This window comes from Octopus bimaculoides, chromosome 2 (genome assembly GCF_046866305.1).
Source record: "Octopus bimaculoides isolate indiv1 chromosome 2, ASM4686630v1, whole genome shotgun sequence".
In the NCBI taxonomy this organism is placed as follows: domain Eukaryota; kingdom Metazoa; phylum Mollusca; class Cephalopoda; order Octopoda; family Octopodidae; genus Octopus; species Octopus bimaculoides.
In genome coordinates this window covers 176,935,261-176,956,077 of record NC_142929.1, presented here as the reverse complement: position 1 = coordinate 176,956,077, position 20,817 = coordinate 176,935,261, and the positions used below count along the sequence as shown (strand labels likewise).

Genomic DNA, 20,817 nt, shown 5'->3' with positions numbered 1-20,817 from the left:
ATTTTAATGACCTGTATTGAGATGAGGGAGTAGAGTCTCGAATAGCGCGGATGGGCATGCAACCGATACCTTCAGGAAACGAATAATTACAACCTTCAACAAATCCTGATGACATTCAAAGCGAACTTTAAGATACTAACCTCTTTGGTATAGCACTTAAACTAAACTCGAAATTCTACGAGTTCTTTAAGAAACCAAATAGCACCACAGTATATATATCTACATACATTTTAAAGACATTTCGAATGTCATTAAGCATGTTGCTATAAGCATGATCAAGAAGATATGTATATTGTCTTCCGATGAAACCACCTTTAACAGGAACGCATAGCACTGCAAGGCGCGCAATTGATCTCAAGAATAAATCATATATTCACCAATAATGACAAGCAACTGTTTGAAAAATAGAGCTGTCGCTAGTTAAAATGTTAAACAGTATAACTATGATATTTATACAAAAACCAATATCGCAAGGCATTTTCTCTCCCTAGTCTGAAAATAGTTCTGGAATGGTTACAAATGTCACGGATAACTCAGCAGAAACCGCATAGAGATAAGCAACAACTTGCACGCTGAACATCTAAAGTATTATTTCGTGCCCTAATGTAAATAAACTGTGAAAGTAGCTGATATACAATTGCTGAAATATAGAATTTATTCGCCATTAATAGCAACAAGCTATGTGAAACTCAAAGAACATTTCTTTAAAAATCACCAGTTCTACCACAACGGCACATTCCATTGCGACATCTGGGGAACAAACCCCAAAGCACTTTCGGGATATATTTGAAAATTCAAGAAATACAGGAGATACTACATTACGTGACCAATATTCTTTTCTACTCTAAACACAAGGCGCGAAATTTAGGGGGAGGGGAGCCAGTCAATTAGATCGACCCAGTACACAACTGGTACTCAATTTATAGACCCCGAAAGGATGAAAAACAAAGTCGACCTCGGTGGAATTTGAACTCAGACCGTAAAAACAGACGAAATACTTCTAAGCATTTCGCCCGGCGTGCTAACGTTTCTGCCAGCTCGCCGCCTTTTACATGATCAGTATTAGACAAGGTGGATCTATTTTAAAACGGGGGCCACATTTTTCATTAATGTTTTACGTAGTGTTTTTGGTACGGAAAGACTTTCAAACTTCGTATACTTATCTATTTTGTGTTATAGAACAGAAAAATATTTTTGTATTCGAATTTATTTCATGTAAAAAATTGTCTTATTTCGATAATTTCAACCAATCACTGACAAGTATTCAGTTCTTTACATTTACTCCTTTAGCTGATTAAGCGATGTAAAGCGTATTTAATCTCCATACCTTCGTTTTATTTGCTTTTTTCATTTTAAATTTGCTTTAACCCTAACCCTAACCCTAGGGTTAGGGTTAGGGTTAATTGTTTCAGAATCGTTTGTTTATGTAGTCGGCACTTAATGTATATCGGCTGAATGGACGTCAGTGATTGGTTGAAATTACAGAAATACGACAACTTTAACATGGAATAACTTATGAATTTCTTTTTTTTTTAAGAAGACTAAGAGAAAAAGATGTTTTATATGACACATTCTACCAGTGTTCCAAGTTTCAAAGTGTTTCGTTAATGAAAAATGTGGCCCCCGTTTTAAAAAAGATCCGACAAGGTGCCTACATTTAGAAATAGCTCGAAATACTGTGCTCACCCTGTTTCAGTTTTAAGCAAAAGAAATTACCTTTTTTAATCCATCGACACATTTCCAAAACATTATCTATGAACTTCAAAATGATTTTCTACTGGCGGCGGCACCGGAGTTTGCGGCAGATACCGCGATATTGAAGCCATAATTTAATAAGTGCAGGATCCTGAACGGCTGCTATCAATTCATGCTGGTCGCCGTCGAGACGTCAGGTGTTCTAGTGCCCCGTACTACCGATTTCCTCCACAAAATAGGGATAACGGCGGCCAGTCGGAGAAATGAACACCGCGAGTTAGAGTTCTTGCTCCACCGAGTGTCGTTGGCCATTCTCCGCAACAACGTAACCGTGGTCATTACCGCGGGGCGCGGCCGAGCACCCCACTTGTTCTGGGGCATGTGGCCCATCGCCCCTCCCTCTCTGACTTCCGCTGTTTTGCACCCTCTTTTGTCTCGGTTTTTTTCTTTTTCCTTTTTTTTTTTTCATATTTTTGAAATGTTTCTTAGTAAATAAAAGTGTGGTCCTGACTTCATTTCTGCTGGCCTACCAACACTAGCAATTGACATCAAAGAACCGGTGATTACCTGAATGCATAGTGAGTGCAATTTAAAACATTATTAATTAAATTTTTTGTCATGGCTGTGTGCTTAAGAAGTTCGTTACTTTTGAACCTTATCCCACTTCACGAAGCCTTGGATAAATGTCATCTATCATAGTCCAAAGCCTCGCGATGTGAAATTTTTATGGACAGAACCTATGTGGAAGAACATCAGAGTAAGCATAGCGGTTCTTAGAAACTTAATCCATCCTCCAGCTTAACACCTCCTTCCTCAGAGTCCACGCCGCAGCAAACATTAGAGTCTGGTCTCTGGTTTAAGGACACGGTCCTTCCACCAGTTTCGGTAGCCCTGTAAAAGATGAGTCATGCTGTCCTTCATCATCTAAGACATGTAAAAAGAAAATATCTGTTGTGTACAATCTAGCAAGAGACCCATTGAACGAAACCATGGATCGGATTATACGTAATCATGTGTACTTTACATTTATCATAAGCATACACACATATATTTACATACATTGTGTGTTTCTGCGTGTCTACGCGCACGCGAGTGTGTGCACGGGTACGTATTACAGAGAGAAAGATACAACGAAAGGGAGAGAGAAAGACAGAGATTATCGTACCAAAGCCATACTTAAAGCTTTCCCTGCAGCCATCTCTGTCTTTGTTCGGTCATTTATATTCATTATTAGGTTGAAAGGCGTAACTGATAGCAGCTGAAACTTTTGAACAGCATCAAATATCATAAATCGGCTACATAACCACTGATGTCAAATATTATTTATTATAATACTGCATGCATCAATGGAGTCTTCCTTGTGATTTGATTTAATGAGAAGGAATTTGGATATGTGGCGGCAAGTTGAAATTAATTCAAAATTTTTATTCTGAATTGAAGTGGGTCGGAAAATATGGCAGAGATTTTTTAAAAAAATTTTTTTTTTTTACTCATTTAAGAAGGAGAAATTGTATTGAAACTGAGCTATTTCTACACGTTGATGCTCTGTTCAGAATTATCTCTTCATCTTTTGATCTCCAAAATAAATTTCGCGAGTGATGTTCTTTATTAATCAAGCCAAAGAATTGCTGCTCTAGTACTAGCAATATTTTTAGTGGCTGATCTCTGAGCTTCGCATAACTGATTCAGGTGTTTTCTCAGGTGGTATCCGCATTATAAATAGTGTATTTCTTGAGAGGCTCGTGTAAACGACAACCTTAGGCCAGCGGAAGTGCTTCTATGTGATCATTCTACGTACTAGAAATAGCAGCAAAATCTCCCTCGATTCACTCCCACCCTCTTCAAGACAGGAAAAAACACATTGCATAATACAATCCTAGATACGCCGCAAAATACTAGGTAGTCAAGAACAGAAGGCGTATTCTTATACACCTGCTTGATTAGAGCTGGCCTTTGGTTAAACAACATCAGCTCGCACAATTTAAAATAAGACTGTCATCCATATAAGTATAAACTTACGCTGTTGTCATCAAACGTTTTTGTATGATGTTGAGTGAAAACAAACCGAGAATACATGGATTTCAGCTGTGCTGAAACTGCCCTCATGCTAACATAAAATGTATCTGCTTCGTATTTCGTTGCTCAATATAGCTGTACTGACTTGTGTGACGCTAGTAACTAATATGGTATAATTTTTGAAAATATTTTCTCAAATTAAATAGATTTTATGAGTCGTTCTACATTTACTGAAAGAGTTATATTAAATGGTTTAAACGAATTTGTCTTTTAATTTTGCTTTCGGCATCATTAGTACTTCGTAAAAGCCACAGCGTTCTTTCTTCCGTAGATTCAAATGTGTAGATAATAGGTATCCGTTTTTAATACTAAGACTGCTTCGCTGGTCACATTAAAATGATTCTTTAACCAGTTAATATTACATCTGGGTTTGGATGCTCTGTTGAAATTATTTTTGATGTTTTGTTTTGCGACAGTGTTGATTTCGATGTATATAATCTTTTGGCAACAATTTATACTATAGTGTAAAAGGCTGCTGTAGAAATATTTATTTCATATTTACTGACTTAGAAAAAAAAAAAAAGAAACGCTTCAGAGGATTTTGCAGTGTTTATATTTGAACAAAGCTTATGTAGAAAATTTGTAGTAACGCCGACGCATGCGTAGAATTAAACAAGCAAGCGTTCCCGCTCAATTCATTCTCTTTCATGCTGGCCAGCGATTGAGCATGGACGTGTGTTTAAGCTGTCTCTCTACATCTTTCGGACTTACGCTCGACAGCTCGCTCACATCTATAGAACAACGTCCAAACAACTATGCTCATACACACAGAAGCTGTAACAACAAGAACTAAAGATGCATATATTTACCACCTGAATAAATGTTGTTTAAGTTGATAGTCTGGAGTTCAGCGTTCCGTTATATTCATTAATTTTATAGTAGGAAAGTCAGGTATACATCTAAAGATGTATAACCAACTTTCCTATAACTGGTGACCCCCGACGTGATTCGAACACGCAGCCCGCTGAGCTGAAATAACCCACTTTCTACTAAAGTGGTGACCCCGACGAAGAAACAAACGCAGTATGAATTCTGGACTACCAACTTATAACTGGTGAACCCCGACTAAAGAACAAATACGGCCATGGAGACTGAACTACGTATTACCAACATCTCCAACCATAGTCAACACGACTCAACAAGCGCGGTTTTTATTCTCGCATCTGTTAGAGTGGATTTACGAATTCACTAATGTTCGTAGTATAACGTAATTACTTGTATATCATCTTTGATATATATTTTGGTGTTCGACCGTGTGACACGTTTAAATAAAAGGAGTCCTCTGTTATTCCATTCGTCACCATTTCTCCTTTTTGAGTTCGCACGGTCGTTCTTTCATCTTGGGTTAAGAAAATTTTTCTTCGAGATTTTCGCTAATGGTCATACAGAGATTTGTCTGTCGATCGTTCTGTAAAAGCGTACCTCTTCAAACACTCATCACCAAACAGCCTTTTCGCCACCAGCGTCGTGCGCCAACCAAGATTACCACTGTGACGACAACAATTACTACTACCAACTACAAGCATTCCCCCCGACGTCGCCAAGTTTCAACTGACCCATTACCACTGTCTACCACAATGTCGTGCGTCAACAACCCCACCACCAGGGACACACCAATCAACTTGTGTGACTTTTAATACGAACTGGTTTTCTCTATCTCGGTGTTTTTGGGACTTTTCGCAGTCTATACTACAGACACTTTCACTTGTTCTGTGTTTTTTCTCACACACACACTTGTGCACTCATACATTTTCTTTCCTTTCAGGGAAAACAAACACTCAGACTTTTACATCGCGTGATTCCAGTATTCCTGGACAGTTGTCATCACGGTTGTTTTGTCATTGTCATTTCATTTATACATTGCATGCATGTATTTCACAAGTGTACATTTCATTTCTTTGAATTTTCTTTGTGTGTGTTTGTACCACATTCTTGTGGGTGGTTTTCAGTGGCCATCCTGCCCCAGGCGTTCTAACAGATTTCATTTATCGTGCGTTTCTCGCACTGGCGAGGGAGCTCTGTAGTAATGCCGTGCGCACGCGTAGTCTCACGCATGCGTAGAATTAAACAAGCAAGCGTTCCCGCTCAATTCATTCTCTTTCTTGCTGGCCAGCGATTGAGCATGGACGTGTGTTTAAGCTGTCTCTCTACATTTTTCGGACTTACGCTCGACAGCTCGCTCACATCTATAGAACAACGTCCAAACAACTATGCTCATACACACAGAAGCTGTAACAACAAGAACTAAAGATGCATATATTTACCACCTGAATAAATGTTGTTTAAGTTGATAGTCTGGAGTTCAGCGTTCCGTTATATTCATTAATTTTATAGTAGGAAAGTCAGGTATACATCTAAAAATGTATAACCCACTTTCTACTAAAAATTAATTAATCTAATGTTGAACTATTCATATTCTTTAATGGCACATTTTGGATAGTTCAGAATAGTCCCTATAATAAAGGAAGGAATAAATCTCATGTAGCCAGTTTCCAAATCAAATTTCAAAATGTTAATAAGCGAATAGAAGACATACAAATGAACAACACTACTCATAGTCAGATCTGTAATAACTCCGGTAGGTCGTGAAGGAGGGTGTAAACAAGTGATAACCCACACGTGATTGAAAAATACATTTAGTAGAGACGATCTGGAAATTGTTGCTCTTCAATTACTATTGCAAACAGCAGTAGGTATCTTCAGTTGAATACATGTCGTTGATTGGTTAAAATTACCCAAAGATGACAACTTTAGCACGAAATAACTTCTAAAATACGAAATTTTGTCAAAAATGTTGAAAGTAAACCGTGTTCAGCGTGAGAAATTTCACCAATATACAAAGTTTCAAACTGTTTAGTTAAAAAGAAATAATTAAGAATCTGCGAGTCAAACTGAAGAGATCCAGGACAATAAATCGTCATTTGGAAGAAACTGCCGAACTATGAATTGTTGGCAATTAGGGCTGGATATGTTTTATATTTAAGTTCGACGTTATACATATTGTCCATCACTGAAATCCTTGTTTTTAACCCAATCGATACATGGTGTTGTTAGAGACACAAAAGATGTGGTCGAGAAAAGCTGTAGTTTTTCAAGTAGATAATATATCTGAAGTATTTTCTAAACAATTTTGTTTCCCTACTCCAAATCAATGTACAATCTTATGCTTTCTCTTTGTACTAGTCTTCCCAATCTTTAATTATTATTCCTAGGAAATACATAAAACAATATCTGCATTCCAAAGATTAGCTAACACCATCTTTGACCGCATCGATAATAAAAACCATCTGACCGATTGGCTAAAACCTCGTTCACAAACAATATCACTGCTGGATGTGCAATTTCTTCACTCTGCCTATTCTATTACTAATAACACCCTTTACTCTTCAGAACCACCTACTCTCATATTACCTTCTAAGCTTGTCTAATATTCGTCTCTCCTTTATTTCAAACTCATACTGCATTACATGCATCAAGGTACTAACTCCAGTATTCAATCTTTTCTTCACTGTGTCAGACCTCTGAAATTATCTCCTTGCTTCCCACCCACCGCAGCAAGTATTTTATTTTCTACTCGTTTCATTCATTTGACTGCGGCCTTGCTTGGGCACCGCCTTGGAGAATTTTTTTAATTAAATGAATCGACTTAGGAACTTATTATCTAAGCCTAGTACTTATTCTATCGGTCTCTTTTGCTGAAGCACTAATGTACGCGGACGTAAACACACAGACACCGATTGCCAAATACAGAAACAAACACACACAAATACGACAGGCTTCTTTCAGTTTATTTCTTTATTGCCCACAAGGGGCTGAACGTAGAGGGGACAAACAAGGACAAAGGAATTAAGTCGATTACATCAACCCCAGTGCGTAACTGGTACTTAATTTATCGACCCCCGAAAGGATGAAAGGCAAAGTCGACCTCGGCGGAATTTGAACTCAGAACGTAGCAGCAGACGAAATACCGCTAAACATTTCGCCCGGCGTGCTAACGATTCCGCCAGCTCACCGCCTTCTTTCAGTTTCTGTCTACGAAATCCACTCACAAGGCTTTCTTTGATCGGCCCGAAGATTTAGAAGAAGACACTTACCAAAGGCGCTACGTAGAGGGACTGAACCTGGAACCATGTGGTTGGGAAGCAAACTTCTTACCACACAGTACGCCTGCGCCTATTGATACATAATTTTAATATATAATTCTTTAAAAACTGATCACCGTTCCTACCTCACAAATTTCTGAGGACTTAAGAAATTGGTTTGAGTGCAAATTAACCGCTTTACTAGCACTCTCAGCTATAGAACTAAAGTGGAGAAAAAGCCTCCACTCAATATGTGTGTGCGTAAGGCGGCGAGCTGGCAGAAACGTTAGCACGCCGGGCAAAATGCTTAGCGGTATTTCGTCTGCCGTTACGTTCTGAGTTCAAATTCCGCTGAGATCGACTTTGCCTTTCATTATTTTGGAGTCGATAAATTAAGTACCAATTGCGTAGTGAGGTTGATCTAATCGACTGGCCCCCTCCCCAAAGATTTCGGGCCTTGTGCCTAGAATAGAAAGTGCGCGCGCGCGTTGACGTCATAAGAATTTTTATAAACTTCGAAAGACTAATAATTATTTGGAACGTTGGATCTCGAAGCAAATATTGCTATATTTGCACGCTATTATCTATTTACAGCTTCATTCGCTTCGAGATCCAGCGTTCCATAAAGAATTATATCAACATATGATTATTTGTTTTCTGATTTGTGTGATATGAAAAGAATTAAACTGCTTCTTCTAGCTGGTCGAACAATCGTGTAGAAGCTCCCTCATCAACTGTGTTTCCCAAGCGGAGAATTAAGATCAAATGAGTTGATTGTAAAACAAGGAGTGTAAAAACTGCTTAAGAAGTAAATGTATTCCGAACACCTCGCGTTAAACCTACTTATACACTTTTCTGTTCAACGAACAGCAGTACACGGATGTTGGCTGGTGAATATCAAACCTTTAGCATTTATAGCTAATGTTATTCCTAAGTTATCTTCTGTTCAGTGTTATCTAATGTTTATACCGAAGGAATTAACCTCAGAAACTTAAGTGTTCAATGCTAGTGTTGTGCATGCCAATACCAGCAGCATAAATAAATCTATTTAGTTTCTAGTGGGATGTCAATGGTCTCCTGAACGCTTTCGCAACTTCAGGGTTTAAGACCAAGGGAAGTAACTCAGAAGTCATAACTTGAGTACATAAAAGATGTTTTCAATTAAGTGACGAGCTGGCAAGAATCGTTAGCACACCGGGCAAAATGCTCAGCGGCATTTCGCCCATCTCTACGTTCTGAGTTCAAATTCCACCGAGGTTGATCAGCTGAATACTGGGGTCGATGTATTCGACTTCGCCTCTCCTCCGAAATATCTGGCCTTGTGCCAAAATTTGTTATCGAAGTTTTGCACAGAGAAGGCGCCGAGCAGGAAGAATCATTAGCAAGCCGGACAAAATACTTAGAACGCCAAGACGGACAAAATGTCACCAAGTTCAAATTCCGCCGAGGTCGACTACCCGCTCCCCACGACATTGCTGATCTTGTGTGCCAAAATTTGCAACTTCAAACATTCTGTACCTTCAGATCAAATTATGTTCATCTCGATAACCTCGCTATATTTCTTAGATTATACATCTGACCTCAAAATTTGTGAGCGTGGTATTCAGAGTCAATTCTCCTGAATGCTCATGCAATCTCCGGTAATATATTAAAAAAATAAAACTTTCCAAAATGTTCTTAAATATTTTAACTCAGGCAGCATGATTTATATATATATATAGACCCTGATAGACCCTGCTATGTCAAGATGGACTTATATATTCTTCCTCTGCTCTCTCCCACTTGGTTTTAATATGTTGCCACATTTGTAATATGTCTTTTTTCTACATTTTTTCGTGCAGCTGAAGATTGCTCTTCATATTGCATTTAAGGTAATGCTCACATTACTTAAATAAATTGAAGTAGCATGAAACGTGCGTACTGCAATCACTTTTGAAATCCGTGTTGCTTATTATTTGATTTTAATCACCCATCCTTTTGGGATGTGAAATTCGGGTGCCTTCGCATAAGTACCATATTCAAGCCTTGAATCTATATCTAAACCGTCTATATATATATATATATATATATATAATGTGTGTGGAGTAAAACATTGCGCAGGATGACGAAAGAACACAAGGGGAAAAAATACACACACAAAATGTGCACATGCTCATTCTTCCGCAGTTACCAACCAAAAGTCCACACAATTTCGCATATATGGTATGGTGTATGTGTGCACACGCTCGCACGATCGGAGAAATCTAGTGAAATTAGAGGTCGGTAACAGGGAAGTAACTCTGAATAAATGCCCTAAAAAAGTAACGTTAAAAAAATGAAGAAAAAAAAAAACAAAATCATCGCTCCCTAAGCTTAACTAATTTTACAAATTTAAGTACCTGCCAAATAACACGACAAAATCTTATTCACCTATTGAACTACGTGCCACTTAGAGATTTGATCCCTTATAAAGGCACAATGTCTCAGATGATATTACACAGAGTTTCAGCTCTGGTGGAAAGAGTAAAAACTGCAATACTTCCATCATTTAACATCCGTTTTCCATACTGGCATGGATTGGACGGTTTGACTGAAGACTGGGGAGCTGCACCAGGTTCCAATCTGATTTGGCATGGTTTCTACGGCTGGATGCCCTTCCTAACGCTAACCACTCCAAGAGAGTAGTGGATGTTTTTTTACGAGACATTGGCACGGGTGCCAGTTGTGACCAGTTATACCGACCACAACACCTTTTCTAATTCCTGAACTGACATCATTGTTTTATTAGCTTACAAATCAATAAACTACCCACCGTTTGGTAATTTTAGTTAATTACTACAGCAGTTAAGATCATTGGACAAGTCACAGTCCAAGATTCACAAAAGACTGATGATCAGTAATAAACTAAAAGATGAATGAAGTATTAACACTGTACTTCATTATTAACATGTATGTTGACAAACTCCAGTAAAATCTCGTATAACAATATCATCATTCAACACTCATTTTCCATATTGGCATGGGTTGGATGGTTTGACCGGAGCTATCATGGTTTCTATGGCTGGATGCCTGTCGTAACAACCAATCACTCCAGAGTGGCACCAGCACAATATCAATTCTGGTGTTGAGTACACTAAGGCGCCAGGTATCTCAATCCTTTGAAGACCAATAAAATAAAATTCATATCTCTCACCAAAAACGTAGAAGGAACACAATTCGAAGTCAGAATGGTGGGAAATATACAAATAAAAAGTACATAAATGATACTAACCAAAAAGTTGTAACTCTTTCTATAGATAAGTATTTGTCAGCTGATGAAGCAATCTTAAGTACTTTATACCAAGGTGATAGGCGGCGAGCTGGCAGAATCGTTAGCATGCCGGGCGAAATGCTTAGCGGTATTTCGTCTGCCGTTACGTTCCGAGTTCAAATTCCGCCGAGGTCGACTGTGCCTTTCACCCTTTCGGGGTCGATAAATTAAGTACCAGTTACGCACTGGGGTCGATGTAATCAACAATCCGTTCATCTGTTCTTGTTTGTTCCCTCTATGTTTAGCCCCTTGTGGGCAATAACAAAATAGATATGGTCCAGTAAGACCATAAACTTGTCCATAGTTGTCTCTTACCTGCAAATAACTTTCCCCTCCTGCACACAAATTAAGTTTAACCCTTTAGTATTCAGATTATTATGTCATCATCGTTTAACATCCGCTTTCCATGCTAGCATGGGTTAAAAGTAATATTTATTTATTTATTCACATCATCCTGAATCTATCCTGCATTATCTCATGACTTCAAGATTTTAGTGATGTGATTGTTTATTTTTAAAATGACCATCTTAGTGTAGGTGTGAGAGGCCACTGTCCAGTTTGAACATAAAACAGGTTGACTCTTCGAGCTGGATATGGCCAGTTTAAATGCTAAAGGGTTAATAGATTCCTTCTTAATTTATTGATATTACTTTCCCTTTTATTTGAAAATCTCTGACAACTGCTTCTGGTTTTTTTTTTTCTTTTTCCAAATGAGAAAAATTTTAATTACCATATCTACTTACATAAAAGTCACACTGCCCATAATTTCTTCTTTTTAGACCTTCATTTACATAATTTCTAAAATCTAATTGAATCTCGATGAAGCAATCCCAATGATATTTTTAATACAAATGTTAAACACCACACTTCTATAAAATTAAGACAATTAGTAATTGCTTACTAGAATAAAATCCACCAAGTATACCATTTTTCTATCAACAAAATGTTTGTTAGCTAAAAATTACATCAGATTCATCTGAAAGATCAATAATTCATATTCCACTGTCAGCACTACACACCATCTATAATGAAGATACTTGCTAGTTCAGTCTATCTTGATATCAATCTGTACTGTGCCATTAATAGATACAGCTTACTACTCTAAACAGAGGAAGCTCTATAGCGAAGAAAGGTTTCATTGGTGTGTAGTACTGACTTCCAAGTCTTCCTTTTGACTTGAGATAAGCAACAGGAAAACTTACTCCAGTGCTGTTACCCAGGATCCTGGAGTCAGCTGGGTTATTTTTAAAATTTCATTTAAAATATAAGATATAAACTTACTTTACCCACCAATAACAGCAATATGCCTTTCAGGCATAAGAAATCTGGCATGTTAAATTAACTGCTATATAGTGGTTACACGGCCACTGCATGGACTCTTCTATTTTTAATTAACAAGTATTGATTTTTTTAAACTGATGTAGACCAGTTTGTGTCCAAGCTGTATACACAATTAGTTACTGACCTCTTCTTTGAGAGAAGACAGGTACTCTTTTTCTGAAGGTCTAATAGTAGACACAAATGAAATCCCACTTGTTCAGTGCATAGAGATAGAAACCTGTGATGTGACCACTTTGTTTAATTCTTCACAATTGATTAGAGTTTATTAAAAATCAATATAATTTTTAAGGATACACAGGAACTTGTCATATATAACTAAAGAGTGCCAAGTGACAAAGAGATTGAAAATCCCTGATAAAAAAAAGACTTGAAACTAGTCAAATTGATCCCACTTTTTCTGTCCATACTATTAAAATGTGCAATAGTTTACTTTTCATAGTAAAGGTAAAATTGTGGTCTTATCAAAATAAATAAACCTTATATTTCATTCCAAATTATCCAGGAACACTACATGGAGGATTATTAATTATTTTTCAAGTTTTATTTTGTAATGTTTTTAATATAAGAGAAAAATAAAAAAGTTGTCTTCTGCCAAATATTTTCTGAGGTTTTGAGGGGTTTTTTGTGGAGGTGGTGGTGTATCTTCAAATATACATCATTGTTTCATAGAAAGTTTACTTTGGGCTTCTTTTAGTTTCTGTCAACCAAATCCTCTCACAAGACTTTGGTCGGCCTGAGATTATAGTAGAAGACACTTACCCAAGGTGCCATGCAGTCAGACTGAACCTGGAACCATGAAGTTATTTTCTGAATCATGTATCACATGCTTATGCATCCAGATTCTCATCTGAATACCATTAAACAGCAAGAGAACAAATATGGAAAATGGTTGTATAGACAAGAAGAAAACTGAAGTAACAGAAAGGAGATGTATGCAAGACTGATAGCTGACTATGAGGCTGCTTTACATAATAGAGCATAAACTAAATGTGGTAATGTTTCCTTTCAGGTATTAACTTTCATTGTTTCAATAAGAACAATGCAGGGAAACTTCCACCCAACATTTACCATACAAGTACCATTGAATGCTAATGAAATGCACATTGAACATACTTCCTGTCTCCATCAGACTGGTCCATCTGAGTTATGTCTGTAACTGGTGTACCAGTTAGTCCAGGTAACCACCGCTGTATCATATCAAAATAAACAAAACAAAACAGCAATTATTTAGAACTATCTTCAGTTTAATCTCTTTAAGACTGATTTATTAAAAAAAAAAAAAAGTAAATAGATTTCTGCAGTACATTGGTACGAAAACAGAAATTTGTAGTTCAGAATAATGCTTTACTGGAATATTCTACCAGATTAGCACAACATGGATGACAATCTCTGCTAGGTTTTGTTAATTTTGGTAAATGTAAGTCCTTGGAATAAGTCCTCTGGAAAATATATAACTTTACTTTTTGACAAATAAAACTAACAAAGTAGCCAGCAAAATACTGGTTAACATGTATCCTTAAGCCAAATAAGATTGCGTTCTCTTAATTTATCTGAAAGATCCCCTTCTATTAATGCATAAGACATTCACACCAACAATAAATATCCTAAGAAAAAGCCTAACTAAATTCCTCTTCTTCTCAAACCCCAAAAAATGAACTAAAGGGATGTTATAAAAGCCACATGCATAGTATAAACTATCTCCTTCATAAAGATACCTCTATCTACATCCCACTTTAAGGACAAAAAATTAAAAACAGAAATGATAAACAAACCACCAGCTAGGATATATATAAATATATATATATATATATTGGTAAATGCTCAAAAGAAATCTCTACAAGAACCCAGTGGCCACATTAACTCTATGGAAAACGTTGGTACCCATAAACCTTAGCAGAAACCTGCAGCAAAGTACACTACCCCCAACAAATTCTTGAATGAGCAGCCTGCAACGTGGTCCATTAGCACTAACAAACCTTTTAGCAAATCTTCAACAGAGTGCATTTGCATCTCACAAACCTTTATCTGAACTTTCAAAGAACAACATTCAGACCAAAACACTGTCAGAGTCTCTCACAAAATAATATCTAGACCAACCAACTTTAGAAGAGCCTTGCATTAGAGTACAAAAATGCACCAATAAAAATACTGTGGCAAGATTTCTCTCACAGTTCATTTCCAGCAACAAACCTTAGTATAACCTTTGACCTTTAAAGGAATCTAACTTTAAAGGGTCTCCAACAGGACTCATATAAACACTTTAAATACAACTGTAAGGCAGCTCCATAATATACATACATAAATTGATAGGTTTTAATCAATTAGTGTTAAAGTATCTACAATTTGCTTGTTATATGTGTGTAGAATGTAAATTATAATGAGTGGGCAAGTTCTAGAGAACTTATAACCAAAAGAGTAAGAACTTAAGGCTATGTGTTTGTGTAAGAAAGAGAGGAATCACAAGTGCTCTCTGCCAAAAATAATAATCTCTTAGGTTGATGCAAAGCAACGAATAGATAGTATAGTGGTACAGTTAAGTGAACTGACCCCAGTACAAGGCTGACATTTATTTAATCAAGCCTGAAAGGATGGAGGACAAAGCATACCTCAATGAAATTAGAACTCAGACAATTGAGGAGGTGGAATTAACTATTGTAAAGCATTCAATCCAGTGTGCTACTACTGTTTCTGCTATTCCACTATCTTAGTTTTTATTATAATAATAATAATCCTTTCTACTATAGGCACAAAGCCTGAAATTTGGGGGACGGGGATAGTCGATTACATCGACCCCAGTACTCAACTGGTACTTATTTCATCGACCCCAAAAGGATGAAAGGCAAAGTCAACCTCGGCGGAATTTGAACTCAGAACATAAAGACGGACAAAATGCTGCTAAGCAATTTGCCCGGCGTGCTAACAGTTCTGCCAGCTCGCCACCTCCAATAGTAATAATAATAATAATAATAATAATAATAACAACAATAATAAACACACAGATACATACACAAACTAAAATAAGTGAAAAATTCTGCAGTGAGGTTTCAAAGTGGAAGCTGATTTCTATTTCCTATATATTAGTTATAATGTGTAAGTAACAGGATTTCCACCATGTTTGTGTGTGTGTGTGTATGTGTGCATGTGTTTACATAAATTTATGTGTGTGTGTGCTGAATGAGTAGTACTGAGAGGGTAGTGTGGGCGGCAGAGTAGGAGGAGTACAATTTCAGGTCTAATGAATACTCCATAGTAAGAGCAAAGCACGAGAGGCGCCAATATCATTGTAGTTGAAATGCAGTAATCCAGCCATTGCAAGAATGGTGAGACACAGCCAAACCTTCTGGATCCAAGGAATATACTTTGCTACGTAATCTTGCAAAATTTGATCAATACCCCTGGAAAGAAGAAACAAAATTAAATGACATTAGGTTTGTTCATAAATTTCATTGTTATACACTTATATCTTATTGTCATTATATTAAATTTCCCCCACTCACCCACATTTTAACTCCCACCCATCATCACCCTGTCACTCATTTCATGAAAGATTGTTGTTGGCACTCCGTCGCTTATGACGTCGAGGGTTCCAGCTGATCCGATCAATGGAACAGCCTGCTCGTGAAATTAACGTGCAAGTGGCTGAGCATTCCACAGACACGTGTACCCTTAACATAGCTCTCGGGGATATTCAGCGTGACACAGTGTGGCAAGGCTGACCCTTTGAATTACAGGCACAACAGAAACAGGAAGTAAGAGAAAGTTGTGGTGAAAGAGTAGAGCAGGGTTCGCCACCATCCCCTGCTGGAGCCTTGTGGAGCTTTAGGTGTTTTCACTCAATAAACACACACAACGCCCGGTCTGGGAATTGAAACCACGATCCTATGACTGCAAGTCCGCTGCCCTAACCACTGGGCCATTGCACCTCCACTCATGAAAGATAGACAATGCAGAAACTACATATTCAACCACTAAAACAACTACCACCAACCTCATCATTCTACTTCACATACCCATCACGAGCTCTATGTATAAGAAACCGCACTGGCCTGTTTGTACCGAATACATTCTACCATTACCCCTTTCTGTATTGCCAGTCATCACTCACCTAATCCCTACTTATTGTCACCCATCACTCACTCTCCCTCCACCTCAATCATTCAGTTTTCTTTTTTTACCATCATACTTTTGCTCTCTTCACCCAACCATTCTGACACTTCTGTCCTTCTCTTCTATTCCCTTGAGGGAAAGTACATAACTTAGCAGAGTGAGTACTCTTTATTCATATGGTGTTAGGAAGGGCATCCAGCTGTAGAAACACTGCCAGAGTAGACTGGAGCTTGGTGCAGCCGCTGGCTTTCCAAAACCTCAGTCCCACCCATGCCAGCATGGAAAATGGACGTTAAATGATGATGAAGATGTACACAGCAACTCTTCATACTAATGCATTGATAAAATACATTCAGTGCACTATACAAAATGGTTGGTGGATGAGCAGAGAAAGCATAATGTTAAGAGCTTTTAGTCTGGTCTTACTGAGGACATAATCTCTCTATAACTGGTGTCATGATATAATGCACTCAGTACATTCTGTAAAATCGTGACTGGCCCTCATGCCGTCAGCACGTAAAAGCACCCACTATACTCTCGAAGTGGTTGGTGTTAGGAAGGGCATCCAGCTGTAGAAACCTTGCCAGATCAGATTGGAGCCTGGTGCAGCCTTCTGACTTGCCAGTCCTCAGTCGAATTGTCCAACCCATGCTAGCATGGAAAGCGGACGTTAAACAATGATGATCTGGGGATAGGAAGAGCAGCCAACCATAAAAAACAAGCCAATATTTATTTCATATTTACTGACTTAAGGAAAAAAAAAAAAAAAAAAAAAAAAAAAAAAAAAGCGCTTTAGAGGATTTTGCAGTGTTTATATTTGAACAAAGCTAATGTAAAAGAATTAGTTAATCTAATGTTGAATTAGTCATATTCTTTAATGGCACATTTTGGATAGTTCAGTATAGTCCCTATAATAAAGGAAGAATAAATCTCATGTAGCCAGTTTCCAAATAAAGTTTCAAAATGTTAATGAGCGAATAGAAGACATACAAATGAACAACACTGCTCATAGTCCGATCTGTAATAACTCCGATAGGTTGAGAAGGAGGGTGTAAACAAGTGATAACACACATGTGATTGAAAAATACATTTAGTAGAGATGACCTGGAAGTTGTTGCTCTTCTTTTTATGAGAGAGGTAAAGTACTCTGGCTCTCTGAAGTCAGTGCCCTTCACCCAATAACACTTTCACGCTATGATGATTGATCCAACCCATACTAGCAAGGAAAACAAACATAAAAATGTTGTTGTTACATTTAATTGTCATTATATTTCATACACATTACATTCCATTGTTTTGAAACAAAATGGCAGTATATAAGAAATTTGATTCCAAGATTTTAAGATATAAATTCAATTCCACTGCAAATGTTTCAAAATTTCTAGACAGAGAAATTTATCTTATATTGCCTCTATTCCCCTATCAGTCAAGAACAGAGATACTAGGTACTTGAAATAGTTGACCACTCACTGGTAGTAATCTTTGATTAAAAAAAAGGTCAAACAATTCACAGATGTACATATCACTGTGAAATCATCATCATCATCATCATCGTTTAACGTCCGCTTTCCATGCTAGCATGGGTTGGACGATTTGACTGAGGACTGGTGAAACCGGATGGCAACACCAGGCTCCAGTCTGATTTGGCAGAGTTTCTACAGCTGGATGCCCTTCCTAACGCCAACCACTCAGAGAGTGTAGTGGGTGCTTTTACGTGTCACCCGCACGAAAACGGCCACGCTCGAAATGGTGTCTTTTATGTGCCACCCGCACAAGCCAGTCCAGGGGCACTGGCAACGATCTCGCTCGAAAATCCTACAGGAGCCAGTCAGGCGGTACTGGCAACGGCCACGCTCAAAATGGTGCATCTCATGTGCCACCCGCACAAGAACCAGTCCAGGGGCACTGGCAACGATCTTACTTGGCTTGCCGGGTCTTCTCACGCACAGCCCATTTCCAAAGGTCTCGGTCCGTAGTCATCGCCTCGGTGAGGCCCAATGTACGAAGGTCTTGCCTCACCACCTCAGCCCAGGTCTTCCTGGGCCTACCTCTTCCACGGGTTCCCTCAACTGTTAGGGTGTGGCACTTTTTCACGCAGCTATCCTCCTCCATTCTCACCACATGTCCATACCAGCGCAATCGTCTCTCTTGCACGCCACAACTGAGAATTAAATGGAAATATCAGTTTCTTCTGACAAGGTTACAAAACTGAACATGATGGTAACTCAGCTATCATAATATTTATGATGATGCTATGGGGAGATGCTATTTGATGCTATTTGTAAAATAAGCAAAGTCACTGACTTCAGCTTGATTGAAATTGTGCTGCAAAAGCAAAAGCTTACAATCTTGCTGTATGTCACCCACCGTAAAACACACAAGCATGGATTTTGCAAAATAGCACAAAACCAATGTTCACAAGAAAAAATTATAGTTCACTGAATTAATCTGATATACTGAATGCTACTTAAATAAGTACTATTCATAAGATATTTATTTTACCAACCATACAAGGATTTTACTAGTGTGTAGGAATGAAACCAGAAGCTTAAAACCTGTTACTCAAGTATATGTAGAGGCCTTGCAAACTCTCATCCATTTCCTTGAATTTTCATGTGTATGATAATTTTCGGTTTGACAGAACAATTGTTTTAAGACTTGGAGCCTCTTTCTTCTGTTCAACTACTGTTGGTAAAAGTGTTGTACAACCACTTTAATATTTTTATCAGTCAGCTAATACGTGTCAAGCAGAGTTATGTACCTTGTTCCAAGAAAAAATAAAATGGCTGCGGTATTTTTATCCCTTCACATATAGTGTACAATGGAAAAGCGAAGTAATGCTTACTTGGTTGTTTGTATACAACCAAATGACTCAGAACAGCAGCTTAGCATAGTAAAGACTATCTTTCTCTAGATAACTGACTACAGCAGGAAACAACATAAGATTGTCTCATTTTGTAATGTTTAGGATTTTCACCAAGAATCATTAACAACAGAAGATAAGAATCCCATAGTCATCAAAATCTTGAATGTTTATTACAGATAAAAAAAAAAATATTTAAACAAACAAAATAGAAAGAACTCGTTCCTTACCAATGACTATGTAATAGAAATGAAGTCACTAAAAGAAAATCTGTCACAGAATTTGGGCTAATTATAGCAGCTGGTAGTATTCCCAGAAGACTGATAGCAACAATCCGTTCAAGTTTCCAATGAGTAGAGGCCAGCATCATGTGATTTCCTTTCTTCTCAGCTACAGGTAAATGAAAATGTTAAAATTCAAAACGTAATAAATCAGACAAGACTGATGGTAAAATAATAATAATAAGAAGAAGAAGAAGAATGGTTGGCGTAAGGGGCAAGTCAATTACATCAACCCCAGTGCTCAACTGATACTTATTTTATCGATCCCTAATGGATGAAAGGCAAAGTCAACCTCAGTAGAATTTGAATTTTGAATGTAGGGACGGATGAAATGTCACTAAGCATTTTGCCTGGCATGCTAACAATTCTGCTAGTTTGTTGCCTTCATCATTATCGTTTAATGTCCGCTTTCATGCTGGCATGGGTTGGACGATTTGACTGAGGACTGGTAAACCAGATGGCTACACCAGGCTCCAATATGGTTTGGCAGTGTTTCTACAGCCGAATGCCCTTCCTAACGCCAACCACTCCGAGAGCGTAGTGGGTGCTTTTACGTGCCACCGGCACGAAGGCCAGTAGGCGGTACTGGCAACGGCCACGCTCAAAATGGTGTATTTTACGTGCCACCTGCACAGGAGCTAGTCCAGCGGCACTAGCAACAACCTCGCTTCAATGTCTTTCCACGCTGGTAACAATCACGCTCAAATGGTGCTATTTACGTGCCACTGGCATGGAAGCCAGACAGCTGCTCTGGCAATGATCACGCTCGGACGGTGCTCTTAGTAGCCTTAATAATGATAATTTCAAATTTTGGCACAAGGCCAGTAATTTGGTGGGTGGAGTCGATTGCATCACCTCCAATACTCAACTGGTACTCATTTTACCGACGCTGAAAAGATGAAAAGTAAAGACGACCTTAGCAGAATTTGAACTCAGAATGTGAAGACCGGCATGCTAACAATTCTGCCAGCTCACCACATTAATCTTTTCTACTCAAGGCACAAGGCCCAAAATTTTTGGTGAGGGGTCAATTAGATCGATCCCTAGTACGCAACTGAAAGATGAAAGCAAAGTCGACCTTGG

General features: G+C 38.1%; 1 protein-coding gene across 2 annotated transcripts in view; it reads right to left on the bottom strand.

Annotated features, from left to right (window-relative positions):
• Positions 1-13,706: 13,706 nt before the first annotated feature.
• Positions 13,707-20,817, bottom strand: part of LOC106871739 (succinate dehydrogenase [ubiquinone] cytochrome b small subunit A, mitochondrial) — a 47,444-nt gene continuing 40,333 nt past the window's right edge. For both annotated transcript variants that reach the window (XM_014918357.3, XM_014918358.3), the window contains 2 exons: positions 19,684-19,843; positions 13,707-15,878 (listed from right to left, as the gene is read on the bottom strand). In XM_014918357.3, the coding sequence (XP_014773843.1) occupies positions 15,716-15,878; positions 19,684-19,843 (323 nt within the window). In that variant the 3' untranslated portion in view covers positions 13,707-15,715. The remainder of the gene's footprint in view (positions 15,879-19,683; positions 19,844-20,817) is intronic.